The sequence below is a fragment of the Typopeltis vanoorti genome, chromosome 8, assembly GCF_054136105.1.
Source record: "Typopeltis vanoorti isolate ZY-2024b chromosome 8, IOZ_Tvanoo_1.0, whole genome shotgun sequence".
Classification (NCBI taxonomy): Eukaryota; Metazoa; Arthropoda; class Arachnida; order Uropygi; family Thelyphonidae; genus Typopeltis; species Typopeltis vanoorti.
This window is the reverse complement of record NC_143556.1, coordinates 19,874,199-19,893,064: the sequence shown is the minus strand read 5'-3', so window position 1 is coordinate 19,893,064 and position 18,866 is coordinate 19,874,199. Positions and strand designations below refer to the sequence as shown.

The 18,866-nt window shown below is 36.8% G+C and overlaps 1 protein-coding gene across 4 annotated transcripts in view; it reads right to left on the bottom strand.

The window, feature by feature from the left end:
* The window catches only part of LOC150103802 (exonuclease mut-7 homolog), a 313,402-nt gene that overhangs the window by 56,118 nt on the left and 238,418 nt on the right, over nucleotides 1–18,866 (bottom strand). For all 4 annotated transcript variants that reach the window (XM_090396540.1, XM_090396541.1, XM_090396543.1 and 1 more), the window contains one exon: nucleotides 15,429–15,565. In XM_090396540.1, the coding sequence (XP_090252666.1) occupies nucleotides 15,429–15,565 (137 nt within the window). The remainder of the gene's footprint in view (nucleotides 1–15,428; nucleotides 15,566–18,866) is intronic.

Genomic DNA, 18,866 nt, shown 5'->3' with positions numbered 1-18,866 from the left:
AGTAACAACCATGAAAGTACAACCATAAAAATTACATAATGCAGAAACAGAGTACATATGAGAATGCAACTGAAGGGAATATATGAAAGAGTGGTTACCTATTAGGTGGACAGCATTCTTAAGGTTTTGGGTGTACCATCCCAAATGTGAGAACAATATTCTAAAGTTGATTAGATTTGGGAGTTATAAATTGTTAGAAGTTGAGGAGGAGAGAAGCAGTTTTGAATAAAAAAAATAGTTTTCTGGCAGCTGAGGAGAATATGGATGTGATGTACTAGATGTAAAAGTCAGCCAAAGAAGAGTAACACTGATCTTGATTGGAAATCAGTCAAGATCAGTGTTACTCTTCAAAGAGTATAGATCTTTCTAATGAAGGACTAGACCGGAAAACTAACAATCCAATCACAAAGAGTGAGAGACTATAAAATGGTGGCTTGGCAAGACCATGATGACAGACATGATCAAATGCTTAGAAATATCAAGCACATCAAGAGTTTCTTCATATTCGAGGAAGGACTGTGTTTCGATAGCATTGAAATTCACTACATAATCTTCACACCGCTTAATTCACTGATTAATACAAGGTTTCTCAAATGAAGAAGAGAAAAGAGAGTATTTTCATCAGCAAAAATATGGATAGAATTTGAAGTTAAAGATATAGGTCTTAAAGTATGGGGGGGGGGGGGGGAAGAATGTGGATGAGAGTGCAAAACTCCACAGTAATAAAAAAATCAGATGAGAGGAAGTCAACCACCTTAACAAGCAACGAAGGACTAGAGCAGAGAGACTATAAAATGGTGGCTTGGCAAGATCATGACGATAGACATGATCAAATGCTTAGAAATATCAAGAACATCAAGTGTTTCTTCATATCTTTTCATGCCCTTTTTGTTTTGTTTTTTAATATATCAATTCTGTATAACAGATGTGAGCCCTACAGTGCAGGCAAGTGGTCAAGAAAAAGAAGGAACCTGTTTTTAACAACTGAGGGGACATAAAGGTGACAGGAAATAAAGTGCAGTTTTTCTTGTCTGAAATAAAACAAGATTCTGTTTAGGTAGCACATGGACAATGAGAGTACTGTGCAGGAAAGGTCATGGCATCAGTGTTCAGTGTGCAGGAAAGGTCATGGCATCACATCAAATCTGTGAACAGGATTTGAGGTCAGCAATAAGTAATTTATAAAAAGAAGAAAGAGTGGTGAAAGTATAGAGCACTGGAGTACTTTGGTATGGTGAGCAAATTGATAAAGGAAGCTATCTACCATGACATAAAGTGAACAGTCACAGCAGAAATTGGCAATCTAGTTGCAAAAGGTGGAAAGTAGACTGAACTATGATTAAAAATTAGTAAGCAGGCCGTTGTGCTGGATGCAATCAAAAGCATTTAGAAATATCTAAAAACTTTTCAGACCATCCTCGTATGTGGTGAAGTTGACCATTGTTTTTTGACAAACTGAGGTGAGTACAACAGGACAATAACTGAATGGTTTACATGTTGAAGGGTAGATGTCAGATGAGTGCCATGTTGGCATTAAAGCTATTCATGATTCTTCTGATTTTTTTTATGAAAGTGTGCAGTTTTATTATTTTTTTTTTAATAATGATGGAAATACATTGCCTTAATCACTGATGGAAGAGTAGGAGGCAAAGGTTACACACATGAACATTATGAGGAACCAGAAGACCTGACTACTATTTGATCAAGAGGCAAGTTTGTTGCACCTATCCCTTTCAAAATTAGATTTAGATCAGCTGGTCATTTCTTTGCAGCTGCAAAAAAAGACCAGTAGATTTGATACGGGGAATGCTGAAGTTACAGTTACTTGGTAATTCTTTTCTCGAAGGGCTTTAGCATAGCACACTTGTTGGAAAACAGTAGTCTGGAATGAAAACAGATGTTAGCCCAATATTACAATCCCAAAGAACACAAAGGCTGAGAGTGGCTGGATAGAGTGCATTCTGCTGGAAAGGAGACTTTGATAAGATTATAGTCTGAATTAGCAAGAGGACAGCTGACATCCACAGTATTTGCTCTTCTCTATTGAGAGGTTGTTAAGAAGAGACCAAAAGGTATTGGGGAGTGGAAGGATTATTAGGTATTCTGGTGGGCAGATGGACAATTTGTGAAAGCAATTTGCTGATGGTGAAAATCTCAACATCTCTGTCAGATTGATTGATGAACTTGGAGAAGGAAAGCCATTCTGAGTTGTGAATGTTTAGAAAAAGGACAAACTGTTTAGGCATCTGGACTGTAGATGATCAAGCTTTAGCCAAATAATAGAAGATGAAATGAAAGTAACTGAATGGAGCAATGAAATTTTGAGCCATAGCAGATTGTGAAGAGAAGATTTAAGGTTTGACATTCTCTGGAATGGAATGTCAGACTTACTTCATAAATACAGAGGTTAATGCCCCCCTATGATGGAGTCATGCAGTACAGTTTGGAACGTGGACAGTAAATGTTGATATAGCTGGTTCAGGTTCTATTAAGAACATTAGATCAGGTTTAGATGTTCTCCAAGTGATAGTGCATGCTTTAAATTTGTATTGAGATCGTAATACTGGTGAAATAGATATTTATTTTTTTAATTTTATGTTATTTATTTATTTATTTTTGGGATGAGTTTCTGTTAATTTCTTTTGTTTGGATTTTTGCAGATTCTGGACTTTTTTAGTTGGAGTTTTGCGGTTTGTTATTTATTATTATTATTTTTGTATCGTCTTTTTAAGGTTGTTTTTTTTTTGACCTACAGTACTGCCAAAATTTCTTATGTTGTTATTCATCATTGTTTAATGTTAAGAAAGAGTTTAAGAGTGGATGCTTGTAGTGGGTATGAAGGATCTACCAGAGAGAATACAGTTTTCAGTTTACTATATGGCCCCAACAGTTCGAATCCTTCTGTACTCCATTATATTCAGATTCCCTCCAGCCACAAAGTAAAAATAGTAGGTTTTTCTACTGGTGATTGGGAGACCTCCTAATCTTATCATCGAATTTGGTCCCATATATCATATTATATATCACATAGTGGTTTGCATGGGGAACTATTATACTACTATACCCTTGAATGGAGGAAGGTTGGGATCGCTACAGTGTGTTCAGCATGCAATGTCATGTACACATACAAAGACACTCATACCACATGGGAATCAAATATGGCAAGCGCCACTTCAGACAGTAATAAGAAAGGCAGTGTTTCACCAGGCAATGAAAGATATATATATATATATCTATTTTGTATATATAAAAAGATAAGCCGAAATTTGAAACTTTTTTGTCTTACCAGCCCTTAACTCAGGGGGGAGCCCCCCCCCAGTATATATATATCTCAGATAAACAAGGCTAACAAGGAGTGCTGCCGTAGAACAAGAATGGTTAAATGGAATCCATATAAGTGATTACTAATAAATGTTCTCCAGATAATGGGATGACAGTTTGATGGATAACTTTTCTCTCTCTCTCTTTTTTTTTTTTTTTTTGGTTAGGAACAGGCTGGCTAAAGGCTTGCTTTCATGCTGTGGAATAGATGTCGAATGAGTATGACAGCTTGTGATACTCATTTGGGGATGAGTATTTGTACAAGGTAATACAGAATTGGTGTTAATTTTAGAGCACAAGCTTTTAGCACAGCTGGAGGAACACCATCTGGACCAGGAAACTTATTAGTATAAGGCTATCGAGTACTCTTCTTACATCCTTATGACAAATGATTAGAGGAAACTGTGAGTGAGTAGAGGAGATTTGCTGGGTTGTCTAAACAACAGCTAGAACAGAAAAGATCCTTTACTTTTAGGATAGAGAGAGAGAGAGATTGAAACACAGTAGGGTAGAAGTTTTGCCCAACAGCCATGGCAAGGGTACAGAAGGCTTGACTGCCATATGAACAGGAGGCAGGCTTCGTACATTCGGCCATTACCTCTAGATGATTAGCTTCCAGTTTTTATCTTCAAATGCTTTGGAACTTTTGTTGGACAACTTGTCATTGGGAGAAGGGACTTCCTTCAGCCACAACCTGGAAGAGTATCCTGATCAGTTGTCAAACAATTATTTGGCAACTGATCAGGAAGCCTCCTGAAGTTACCAACAGGTTCAAGTCCTGTGTACTATCTAATGACTCTCCTGCAGAAACGGTTTTACTGCTGTACCCTCAAATGGAGGCAGTCTGGCTATTAGTTAAGGTGTGGAGAGGATGCTCAGCAAGTCAATCAGCTGCACCGCATTTGTAAAAAAAAAAGGTGGAGAGAGAACCCACAGATCCTACTTTGAAAATAAAACTGGGAAATAGCCACTTCATTCCTCTAGTGAGCAGGGTGGTAGTGATGTTTCATCAGGTAATGAATGTCATCTCCAACTAGGGAAGATATGCTTATAATGCTCTGTTCATCAGGCCAATCACTTTTTTTTCTTAAGTTGTGTAAAAAGTTTATTTACTAAATTCCGTCATCGATTGCACCAATTGTAAAAATGGGCTGCAAGTGGTATCAGATTTCTAAACTGAAATTTAAGCACAAGTAAGATCCAAAATATAAGTATTTTGCTATAATAATTCTCTTATATTCTTAAAAATCATCTCTTAACTTTCACAATAATTAAGCAAATTAAGTCCTCATACTTCTACTTACAAACAAGTTTAATAATATTAAGATACATTAAACAAAAAGAAATATGCAATATTCTGAATTAAACTTTAATGACTCATCTTAGCATCTAATAAAATAATTAAATAAATCATATCTTATCTGGGCTCAAAAATATGCCCAGCTAAATAGAAGATCATTTTCCTAAACTCAGCTGTACTTGACAAAGTTGAATGAAACAGTTTCTTTCTCTCTTCTGCAGAAACAGTTTTTTTTTCCCCTGAAAACTATTTTGCTCTCATGTCTTATGTTTTAAAAATGACTGTATCTCTTAATATGAATTGGAAACAAAAAGTTCAGACTTGGGAAATAAAATTCTCAATTCCAAACACTGTCTAGCAATCCTCCTTTAGGAGAAATGCCAGCCAGTGTTTGAAATTGAGGATTTTATTTTTAATGCCTTTTAGAAAATTTACATAAAACATTCCATCTTGCTTCTTCAATATTTACAACTTTTTTCCCTTTACCTCTAAAGAACAGTTTCTTGTTTCATTCAATATGCTGCTTTTCAATCTGTCCATCTATTAATTGTGTAAATTTTCAAAATTGCCCACTCTGGAGTACTTTCTTAAATTTAGGATGCAGTAATAAAATCTCTCTTAAAAATTCTTGATGAATCCAAAAAGAGGACATTCTAGCTAAGTGGCAACTATTCTCTCACAGACAGTTTGTTAATGCATTATACTTTTTCTAGAAATAATTCCGTGAACACTCTTTCACAGAGCTAGCATCCATCATTTCTTCCATTTCTGATAAACCAATAATACAGTGAACAGAAGCTATCTAAAACCTTAATCAGTTAAACTGAAAACCTACTAAGACCAAACATAGAACTTTTTTTAAGCTACTTAAGGCCTCCAATAATCAATGTAATAGTCTCACACTGGGTGATAACACTCATGTTCCACTTTTTTTAAGACAATCACAAATCCTATAGTTGGATTCAATTCTGCATTCATCCTGTCAGTTGAAGAGTACATATGCTAATCATTCAGCCAAACCAATATGCAAATAACTATTATGCATATATAACATGCAAACTCTGCATATTAGTTTTTCATTTTTATGATAATCTCATCCACAAAAAGTTGTAAACCTATAGTACTTTAGTGCCATCACCAAGTTAAGGGTCATGTTATTCAAGTCTTTCTAGGCATCCAAAAAAACAGGGTGGTGGTGATGGTCTTTTTTATTGGTGGACAATGAAAATTATCTAATATGTAAATAAATTCACAAACAGCAACCATAGTAGGATATGGGCCCCATAGCCTGTTGATTGTAAATCACAAATGCTATCTACTTAGCCAAATAAGATGGAAGTAGACAATTTTCATTGTCCAGTGTGATGACCAGCATTGGACAAAGTGGCATAAAAAATTACATTGTCTCCAGAATGGGTCCTGACGTATTTCCTTTTGCAAACGGAATTTTCATTAAAAAAAAAAACAACACCTTTTTATCAAGTTTATTTTTCTTTTTTTCTCTACATTTATTTTGCTAAAACACAAGTTGTATGAACTCAAGAAGCTATAAAAGCTTATTCTAAAGCAGGCATTTAGGTTTCAAACCTATACCTTTTATGTACAGAGGCACTGGTTTTTTGCCATATCAGAAGTGCATTAAAATATAACTCTAGTGATCAAATGCTGGAAAAAAATATGAAAATAATAAGATTATTTTCATTTTGTTTTGTAAACCTATAGTACATTTATACTGTGGGCAGGTAAAGGATTTTTTTTGTTGATTTATTTTATATATAATGGATTCTAGTTAATTGGACCAATCAAGAATGGCATAATTTGACCCGATTAAGTAGCTGTTCCAATTAAACGAAGTTGCACTTCAAGAGTTTAAAAGTGTATGTACATAATACATGATGACAAAATGATAAGTTTTTCGTTTATTGCATGGCAAAATTATGGACTTATAAACAATTGACTTAATTAAACTAAAATATTTGACATAAAAATAATTGCATTTATATATGATGTTTTCAAAAAAAGACCAAGCTTTTGTTATTATTACGGGCAACTCCAGGGAGTCCTTAGACTCATCGAAGGAGGCCCTAAACATCATGTCCACACAACTATTCGACATTCTCACAGTATCTATCACACCTTGCCTTGAACTCACTCACTGTCATAGCACCCACAACAGATTCTGGCAGCTTATTCCACTCATTTACCACTCTAAAAGCAAAGAACCCAGCACTAACACCCTTGCTAACCACACTCTTGCCCAGCTTCCATAGATGTGCCCTAGTTCTCCCACCACCAGTCCTGATCTCATCTCAAAAAATATCCTCTGAATTAATCCTATAGAAACCCTTCAGCAATTTGAATGTCTCAATCATATCTCCCCTTTTCTGCCTATCAACCAATTTCTGCAACCCACAAATCTTCAACCTGTTCTCAAAAGATTCATTCCATAGACCTGCTATCATCTTGGTCACTCACTTCTGGATCCTCCCCGTCAAGAAGAAACCTAGGTGACCAAATCTGGGCACAGTAGTCGAGATGAGGTCTTATCAAGGCTCAGTACAGAGGAACAATAACTTGCTTGCCTCTGCTCGTCAAAGTATTTTTGCAATGTGCCTATCCACCAACCCTATATCCATTCCCATATAAGTCCCTGGCCTCATCAATCTCCTGGAGTACAGTTCCACCAATGTGGTATACTGCTGCTAATCTTTTCACCCCAAAATGCATAACTTTACATTTTGTCACGTTAAATTGACATCCATTCTCCTTAGTCCAGAACTCCAATCTATCCAAATCATCCTGCAAGATTTTGACATCTTCTGCATTCACTATTGCCCTACCCAACTTTGCATCATCAGCAAACAAATGAACTGTTCCTCTCAGATCTTTCCCTATATCATTAATGAACAAATTAAACAGCAATGGTCCAAGAACAGAACCCTGCGGCACACCACTAGTCACAGGCCGTCTTTTGGACTCTACTCCTGAATAAACTACTCTCTGATATCTCTCCATCAACCACCTATCCATCTCACCAACCCTATATCCATTCCCATATGTTGCAGTTTACGGATTAGAATTCCATGTGATATCCTGTCAAAGGCCTTAGCCAGGTCCAGCCGTCACTGTGTTATAAAACTTGAGCAAGTTACTAACGCATGATCTACCCTTCCAAAGCCATGCTGTCCCCTGTACAGTATCTCATTTACATCAATCCATTCTTGTATTTTTCCCTTGACTACTTTCTCCAAGACCTTGACAACGACTCCTGATATGCTGATTGGTCAGTAATTTGCAACAGTAGTCTTGGATCCTCCTTTATGCAGTGGAACTATTTTCCCCTCTTTCCATACCTTCAAGACTAAACCAGATCTGCGACTCAGATTAAACAACATGGTCAAGGGCACTGATAATTCTTTAGCCGCTTCACGTAAGACCCATGCCGGTATACCATCCAATCCCACATATGTATTCACATTATTCACCTCCACTTCATTCATCGCAATTCCCATATAAACTAATGGTTCCTTCATTCTTTCAATGTCACCACCTGGATGATATACTCTTGCAAAGTGCTCACTCAGTAAATCCACTATATCAACTGATTCAGTGACCTCCTTACCATCGGCATTCCTTAAAATCATTCTGTCGTGTACAGTTTTTTTTTTTGCTTGCAGCATATTGAAAGAACTGTTTGGGATTCTCTTTAGCTTGCATAGCTAGTTTCCTTTCATAATCTGCTTTTGCTTTTCTTACCACACTCGTTATCCTTCTAGCCTGCGCTTTATACCGTTCATGCGCCTGCAGGTCACCTTTCTCTTTAAATTCCCTCCACAGTTGTTTCTTTTTTTGCATATCAAGCTTAACGGTGTTATTCATCCATTTAACCCCTACTTGTTTTACTATTCGGACCAGCACAGTAATTCCACATATACCCTGTCTTAATCGAAAATTCCACACCTTTAGCCACCTCCCAGGTCAAGACCTTATGATCACTCTTACCAATAGGTGGCAATCATGTTGCCACCTATTGGTGAGAATTATAAATAATTTATTGCTCATTTTACAACATTTTAAGCACTGTCCCCACCCCCTCTACTGGAGATACACTGTTCTCAATGTTTCTTCAATTGTTGGAATGCTTCCTGAAATGCACTTTCTGTGATGGCGCTCAGCTCTTATCATATTTTCCTGAATCTCCTCTATGATTTGGAAACAATGTCCTTTCAAAGTGGCTTTAAGTTTGGGAAACAGGAAAAAGTCTTAAGGAAAGTTTTCATTACCCTTTGTATTGTCAAGCAGTTTCCGACTGACTTCACTTCTGATTGTCAATCAGCAACTGTGGCATGAATTTTGCACTAACACGACGCAGCTGAAGTTTTTCAGTCAAAATTTGATGGCAAGATCCTAAGCTGATGCCCACTTCAATAGCAACTTCTCGGATAGATAAATGACGATTTCCACAAATCACAGCACAAACTCTCTAGACATGGTCGTCGTCTGTTGATGTGAAAGGTCATCTAGGTCTGGGATCTTCACTGACCAATGTTTTGCCCTTTGTAAAAAGTTTAAACCACTCATTGCACTGTGTTTGGCTCATACGGTTCTTCCCATATGCTTGGTTAAGCAACTGAAATGTCTCTGTAAACTTTTTTTTACCAAGTTTGCAGCAAAATTTCATACACACACATTCTTCAAGCACTTTCATTGTCACTTAGTCACTAATCTGATGAACAGCTTGTGCACTTCCTCACTTCAGTGGATGTAACTTGACGACTAAATGCTCATAGCAGAACAGGGCAAATGGCAGTTTGTTGTCAAACCTGCCGCTAGGTATGCTCAGCAGCCGCAGCGAGCTCTCTGTGCTGGTTGGTGCACTATTTAAAAAGTTTGGTCTTTTTTTTGAACACATCTCATACACATTACTTTTGGGGGACCCTGCAACCTCTAGAGAGCATGTCCCCTAGGTGGCGGACAGGGGAGCCAATCAGATTTGATGAGGTGGTCAGAATATATTCAGAAAGGACTTGCGGACCAACAGAGCCATAAGAGACAATAATCTTGATTGTAAGGAAAGTGGCACTCCCATGATCCCCTAATTGGATCTATCCTCTTTTTCCTCTACTTTAAGGAAGATCCAATCACTTTAATCTTTTCTATAAGGCCTTATCAGCCAACTCTTCTTATTTTATGACCCCTATACTATTAGAATACTCAAGGGCCATAAGGTCTTTCCATTTCTGACTCCTCTAAAACCTACCCTTTCCTCTTCATTATACCCTATTCCTCTTAGGGTTTAAATTTGGAAGAAGACAAGTTCAGAAGCCTTAAGGTACCGTATCATTGGACTATCCATCACCATGATAGTAACCTGACATGGAGAACACCAATTTACTACCAAGACAATAGAGAAAGGTATTCGAAATGAATCTATGGAAAATGTAAAACGAAAATGGAAATGACAAAATACATATAGCAAACTGGAAGGTAAGAGGAATAGAATATAAAGAAACAGAATCAGACCAAATATCATCATCAAATTCCTGATATACAGGGTGTTCGGGATAAATTTGACAGTTTCGTAAGGAAAAAGAAAATCTTCTTTGTATCTATTAAATTTAATGAATTGACAAAAAAACATTACAGGCAGAGTTAATTACAATACTATCAACAAGATTTACTCAAAATAACCACCATTAGCATCGATCACAGCTTCAATTCTGCTTCGGAACCTCGAACAAGCTGATGCTACAGTCTCCCTGGGAAGGGCCGCAAAAACTGTTTTAATTTTATCCATTAACTGGGCTTTTGTATTACTGGAAGTGCGATTGGTGTCTTTTTCAACTGCGCCCCATACAAAATAATCCATGGGGTTAAGGTCTGGGGAGTTTGGAGGCCAAACATTTGGACTGGTGAAGTCGTAGAAATTTTCAGACAACCATTTTTGACTTTTCCCAGAGGTGTGGCAAGGGGCCGAATCCTGCTGCCATACATACGGCCTACCATTGCCTACCCTTGTTATCCAGGGCTTGACTACAGTTAGCAACTCCACGAACAAAGCCCGAATTCCAATGCCAGGGTTCTTCAACACCTGTTCCTGCAGATTTGCGAGGAATTCTGCTGTACGAAAGCAATCAGATCGTCTGCTAGGGATTTTTCTTCTTGCTACATCCTCGTAGTCACCATTGCAAGTCTCTAGTTCATGCCTGATTGTTTTTACTGTATTCAGGGAGCATTGGGCAGCAGTCGTAATATCCTTATTTTGATGGCGGGCACGAATCATCATGATACAAGTTATTCTCTTCCATGATTCAGGTGGGTTCCAGCTATCCATCCTTTTTGACATCTTGTATATGAATGAAGAAGGGTCCAAACTTTTAAATGAAGAGAAGTGTGTGTTAATACATGTAACTTACGGAAAAATATAATTAATTATAAATATGTCAAATTTATCCCGAACACCCTGTATACCCTCAAGGAGTGTATATCAGGATAGTACTGCATAATTTTTATGATAGTATTGCATAAAAAACTTACATCATTACTAACTTTCTATTTACAATTTTTTTTCAAATGAGTCTGTTAAATGTCTTCTAAGGCACTTTTTACTGTATCAATCCACCTATATTGGTTTGGGTCTTTTTCCTGCCAACCTGACAGAGAACACTTGTTTTGCTAATCATTCCTCTCCCATTCTGCTTAAGTGACCATACCACCTGAGATTAGCTCTGGTAATGCATTCCTGGATGCTGACAATATCAAGTTCTTTCCTGATATCCTCGTTTTTAATATGATATTGCCATTGATGTCATCTGTTCATGCCCCTAATCTCTTCTCAGGACTCTCATACCTGCAGCCTCTAGTCTTTGATCAAGTGTTTTACTTCTGACCCAGCTCTCAGATCCATAAGTTAAAATTAGTTTAAAAACTGTCTTGTATACAGCAAATTTAGTGTTTTGGCTAATTTCTCTCTTATTCCATATAAATTTATTCAGCTGACTTCCTACCATACCAGCTTTGTTGATTCTGTTGTCTAAGTTGTTAAGTTTCATTTCAAAGAAGAAATCTGAGAATTGCAGTTTCAAATATTTCACTTGATATTGACTTTTTCTGTAGCAGTATTGAAACACATCCCTCACATTAAATTATTATTAAACTTCTGTTAGATCTGAAATGGGCTACCTCACTCTAAATGAGGTTACCCTTCCAGAGTCTAACAGTAAACATAAATTAAATAAGCATACTTATCATTTAGCACAGTGTGACTATGTTTTATAGCAAATAACATCTTATAAATTAAATTTTGAACTGTTTGAATTGAAGTTAATGTATCTGTATATCAAATGTAACTGTAAGTCAACAAAAAGGGGCAATTGTAAGAGAAATTATTAGTGATATTCTACACATAAAAGAATGTAAATTATTCGGCAAGATGGGGGCAAAGGTTGCCCTAATGCTACAAGAGAAGCGTAAGCGCCTGTGGGTGTTACATCTGAGAAAATATCATGATGCGTGTATTCCTGGAATTAGAAAGCCCTGTATGAAGATCGGTGAGGTCACCTAGTCGGAGACCAATCGGCAGGACGATAGGAGAAATCAAACTCGGAAAGGTGGCACTCTTGGGGAGCGTATAAAATCCGCAACACGGAAAGAAACCCCCTGTTTTGTTTGTTCCTATATTCTCACCATGTGCTACAAGTGTCATCATGGTTCAGTTCTTATTTTTAAGAGCTGACCTTTGAGAAGTTCCAGCATGGCAAGATCGAACGTAGGCCGCCAATGAGAAGAAGCGTTGACAAAAATCCATAGCAAACAGCGCCCGATTCAGGAAAAGACGTGAATCCTACGTGGCAGTAGAATCAAGATAGCCAGAAGCTTCACAAAGAAGGAAAGACGGAGAGAAACACCGAAACAGTGTAGATAAGTACTTTCATATGTTCAGAGAAATTGACTAACAGTACGGAAAAGAGTGTATTATCAAATATGTGATAAAAGGAAGTATGAAGAATTGAAATTTATGTGAATAACCGTATACCTTTGGACTGAATTTTAAGAACTATTAGTTTATTAGATACTTTGTTGTGATCCACTCGAGGAAAAATATTAACATGCTAAATGCCTAGCTGGCCTAATGAGTTGTAAACAAAAATGTCAAATAAGTTGAGGAAATTGAATTGTAAAGATTTAGAAATCAATGTTTATTTTAAGAACGAGAGAGTGAGAGGAAAATAAGAGTTTAACTTAGTATTAATAATTGTTTTGTTCCTGTATTATATTAAATAATGAATTCATTAAAATTGTTTGATACCTTTCATGCCTGTATTTCTGACCATGCTGACTGACCCTTCAAAAAATTTCGAACCTGTGATCATATATGTGTGTGCAGGGATATCCCAATTAAGAAAGAAAAGGGGCACGACTACAAATAAACTAGAAAATCTAAGGCTTCTGAATTATAGTAAATGATATTAGTAGCACCTGATACCCTATAACTATCCTTAGGCTGAGTTTAACTCTACTCTTAAGGCCCAGGCTGGCGCAGTAAATAAATTTGCCTGAGTGAATAAGGATAGCTTATAGTGATCAGCCAAGGATAGCTTATAGTAATCCATTCCATAACATCTGTTTCTGAAATTTCAACGTCTGGATTTATATTTTTAACCAAATTACGCACGTTTTGAATTTCTGCTTTTTGTGTATCACCGTAGTTATACTGTACTGTAATAATAATAAAATATATAATAGTTAAAATAATAATTAAATAAAAATAATAGTACACAAAATAATAATACGTAATAAATAAAACTTTTTTTTCTTTCAAACTGCAGTTCGAATTACTGGAGGGGTTCGCGCAGTTAGCCTAGTTGCTCCGTGCTTCACAACCATATGCCTGTGGAAGGAGTGTCCTGGATTCGATTCCCGTTGACGGCGAGAGGAGCTTAAGGATCCTCCTCAGCCATAGCCAAGTTAGCCGGTCTTGGGCATGGACAGCAGGAGTTTTTCTGCCAGTTTATCTGGGGGTTTTTCATCCTGCAAGCAGGCAAACCGGTCCCATGAACACACACAGATTACAGTCAGGAATACTGACCCAGCCATAGGTCTGATTCGTCAGCCATTCCGGTTCTGGAGCCCAGATAAAATTTGGGGGGACTAGATGGTGCTACCATCACAAGGAAAGGAAAGATTACTGGAGGGTTTGGACTAAAGAGTTTCGGATTAGCGAGATACCACTGTATTTGCATTTGATTTTTGCAATATTCGCTGTGCATGTTTGTATTGAATATAAATAGAATAAATATTACAATAATATATGTCTATATTATGATTTTTTTTTGAGGGGGGGGGGGGGCTGTGAAATATTTTAATTTTTCCAAAAGGGGCCCTGACATCCAGAAGTTTGGGAAGCACTGATGTAGATGATGCAACTGGCCAACATATAGATCATCATTAGATGCCAAAGGCTCAGGAGGACCTCACATTGGTTCACCGCTGTCCTCATCAATCTCTGAATCAATGGAAAATTCTTTCAGAAGTTCAGGAATGGGAAGTCCTTCACCGTGCAGAAGTGGTAGGAGGGATGGTATATTCAAGTATGCTATTGTCCACTTCTTTTTCCTCATTATGCCTCCTGAAACAAGTAGTACCATGCAGAAGTAGCAGTCATTTGCATGATTGCTTGGCTTTCTCCAAACCATGGGAACAGCAAATGGCATTGACACTTCACTGGTTTCAGCCACTTTGGAAGATTTCTAGCACATGTACTGCAGCATATGTGTGGGGCCCAGATCTTGTCCTGGTCCCTGATCTTACATCTGAAATAAAGCTGATACACCTCTTTCACTAATGGAGTGATGGCCTTTTTCTGGCTTGCAAACATCACTTTCCTGTAAATGTAACAAAAGTTATTTGCATTATTAACACTAGTATGAGGTATCACTACTGCTGGATTTACACTGCAGGGATTACTTGTGTAGTACTTATGATGCAGGAGTAAATGGGGATGTAGCCCAGGAAGTCGCACAAACACTTGACCACCCTACAAGACTTCACTTTATACTAATGATTGTATCATCTTAAGATAGCAATGTCTTGACTCAACTGCATTGCATCAGCCAATAATGCAATAGCTCCTGGGGGAGTTGTGTGTGACTGGTCGATGCAATATGTTGCAATCAGGAGAATGAAATATAGTGTTATCAAATGATACCCATGTAAGCAATGCTGGCTGAGTTTCTCCTAAACAAGAACCAATCAACAGATTTTATTATCATTTTCACATTCAGCACATCGAAATTAATAAAGAATTGCTATTTTCATTTCAGAGGCAAATTGTGTGTTGTTCAGTGTAAGCAGAGCAGCGGTCTGACACCAGGTGATGAAATTCATCTCCCACCTAAAGACAAATCACAAACATCCATGCATATAGCATGACTCAAACCCATAGCCTGCTGGTTAGAAAGTGGATTCACTAATCACCCTGCAAGCAAAGTGCTACAAGTTTACAATCTTTTGTGGTGGAATTGACCTTTAAAGAATTTGTGATAAATGAGCAACAATTTTCTTTGTATAAAGATAAAAATATCTAAAGTTATGAAAAAATCAGGAAGGAATATACAGTTGACTCTCGCTATAGCAAAATCACTCACTCACTATAACAAACTACTGAAAAGTCACGAGAAAAGTTCCATAAATGCAAAACTACATACTATGCTAAAAAAAATTCACTACAACAAACTATTCCTGTGGTCATTTGTGTTTGCTTATAGCAAAAGTCAACTTTAATATGGTTATGATATTAGCTACTTACCCACTTTCAAAAGATTTGAATTACAGAAAATGTAATTAAATATATAATCCCACTGGTGTTGTTTTAAAACATTACTAAGTGCTATGAAGTCCAAAATATATACAGAATCCTCTGTGGCCAGCTGAAGAAGAGAAATCCTATAGAAAGCAGCATAAATATTGCAAAATAAGATCTATATAACTAAATTATATGAATAATTAAAAATTTCTATAAAAATCAGAACTTTTCTTTGTTTTCAGAATATATACATCCTCACTTAATAAAAGTTCACATCAAAAATTTTCTAAGTCACCAAAGCTTTTATATTACGTACTGCATGACAATGAAATTCGAAGTGATTAATCCAACTCAATCTTATCCATCAAATTTACAAAATATAAGATGCAGCACTCTGTGTTCACTGTGTTCTAACAACAATGCTGTTTCATATGATTACCCACCCATTTAGAGCATCACACATTTATTGAATTTAAAGCAATGTACTGTTTCATTAAATTATAATAGAAGGAGATAAAACAGAAATCATTTCAAGTTATTATTACGGGTATCTCCATGGAGTCAGAGACTGATCACGGGAGACCCAAACTATCAAAACAATATCTATCATATCTCTTCTTGAGTTTATTTACAGACGAAGAACTCACAACTGAGTCAGACAATGTATTCTACTCATTCACCATCCTCCAGGTGAAAAACCTCGGATGACCTCTTGTTCTTCCCAGCTGAAATATTTCCCCTGCATCAATCTCATAAAAACCTTTTAGTAATTTAAATGTTTCTATCACATCCCCTCTTCTCCGAACATCAACCAACCTCTGCAATCCACAAGCTCTCAATCTATCAATGTAGGGAGTATTTTTAGCATCACTCACCAACTTAGTCACTCTCCTCTGAACCCTCTCCACAACCACCTCATCTCCAAGGAATCCAGGTGACCAGACTTGAGCACAGTAATTCAAATGTGGGAGTATCAATGCCTTATAAAGGGGAATAATAACCTCTTTATCTCTGGATGTTAGTGTGTTCTTCAATAACCAAGTAATCCTATGTGCAATCTTGGACGCCTTAGCAATGTGCCCTCTGAACTTCATCTCACTATCCACCAACACCCCCAAGTCCCTAGCCTCATCAATCTCTTGGAGTACCATTCCATCAATGTGGTACACAGCTGGTAATCTTTTAATCCCAAAATGCATAACTTTACACTTTTCCACATTGAACTGAGATCCATTACCTTTTGCCCATTTTGCCAGCTTATTTAAATCATCCTGCAAACTCTCAACACCAGCTTGATTTTTTTATCGTGCTACCCAACTTTGCATCATCAGCAAATAACTGAATATCTCCCTTCAAGCCATTTCCTATATCATTTATGTACAAATTAATGATTTGTACAAATTAAGGCAGGTAACCAGCACACCACTGGTCACCTGCCTCATCCTGGACTCTACTCCTCCATACACTACTTTCTGGTATCTCTCCATTAGCCATTCTCTTATCCATATCATCAGTTTAGTACCCATCCCCATTTACTCTAATTTGCGTACCCTGTCAAAATCCTTAGCAAAATCCAGTAGTATCACTGTGGCCATTTCCCTTGTCCAACTCAGATGTCATTCTATTATAAAAAGTTAATAGATTGTTAAGGTAGGATCGACCTTTAACAAAACCATGTTGGGTCCTATAGAGTATCATATTATAAATCCATCCATTCTTGAATTCTGTCTTTAACCAACTTTTCCAATACTTTTACCACCACACCCAAGATGGTGATTGGTCTGTAATTAACTACTGCAGTCTTAGAGCCACCTTTATGCAAAGGAACTACTTTGCCTTCCTTCCATTCCCTAGGGACTAATGATTAATGATAACTCCCTTATGATTTACTGGGATCCAGAATCAGTATATGTGAAGATGAAATTAAAAGAAGGATAGTCATTGAGAAAAAAGTGATGTTAAACCTAATAAAAATTATGAAAGATAGAGGTGTGAATGAAAATGTATTCTTGCAGTTAAAACTTGACACTTTCTTAGTAGGGGAAGTTTCCTAGTAAGGCCACGAAAGTTAGAATTGTTAAAGCAATGGTATTTCTAGCAGTGATGCAGTGATGTGAAAGCAATGTACTGTTTCATGAATTTATAATAGAGGGAGATAAAATAAAAATCATTTCAAGTTATGATTTACTGAGATCCAGAATCAGAAATGATAGTAAATGTGAAGATGAAATTAAAAGGATAGTCATGGGAAAAAAAGTGATGTTAAATCTAACAAAAATTATGAAAGATAGAGGTGTGAATTTCCCCAAGAATCTCATGTACTGCAAGAATGACCAATAAGAAGGTTTTAGAGAATATAAAGATAGAATGTGCCTGGTTTAGCAAGCATCATCCTGGAGGTGATGCTTGCTAAACTGAAGTTGACGTACTTTGGTATCATGCGAGTTGATGAATCATTGGAGAAGGCAGTTATGTTGGGGAAGATTGAGGGAATGAGAAGAGGAAGATCACAAAAGAGTTGAATGGACAATATAAAAGAACTTACCAACTTGAGCTTACAATTACTGAAAGAAAGTACAAGAGGCTGAGTGGAATGGAGAGCCTTGTTCACAGACACCAAGAATTAAAAGTGACTGGATGGCACATAACAATTACAACTGTTTCATTCTAAAGTTTCTCATAATAACCTACAATGGAATAAAATAGCCTCATTTTGTTGAGACTATTTTAGCAGTCTCAATTCCAGATGCTGATTGTGTCTGCTAAAAAAAAAAAAAAAATCAATAATCTGATGGGCTAAAACAATACTAAAATTTTGACACCCATTCATCCCGGTTTGTATTATTACTAGGAAACTATCAAGTTTTAACTGCAAGAACAGATTTTCATTCATTGCTAAAAACTAATATCTGGTGCATTAACTACTGGATTCAAAATTCTTTATTGCTTTATTCTAAAACTTTTGAGTCTGGTTGATCAAGTGAATAGACCCAATTTGTTTTATTTCTTGGAGGAAATGTAGGACTGGGGGTTCCTATTTGTCCAAATTAGAATAACTTGCAGTTGCATGAGAATGAATAGACTGGGTAACAGTAGAGATGGAATTTTATCTTTTAGAGATAGTATCAATGAGCTAATTGAATATATGGGCTTGAATGTTGTGCAAATATTAAATCTCTTTAAGGTGTGAGAAATATGCTCTGAAGTGCTTTTAATGTACAATAGGGTGACCAGACGCCCCTTTTTTAGACTCTGGTCCTGTTATCCCGACAAAACCTCAATGGGAAGCTAATTGTTCCTTTTTATTAACTTTAATCCCGTTTTGTTCCTTTTTTGAATTCATGGCATGACTTCATTCTTGTATGTTCGAATATGGAAAGGATAACATCTCTGGTGGTGACGTGATAGCTTGAGATCAAAAACACCCATGCAATGATGATT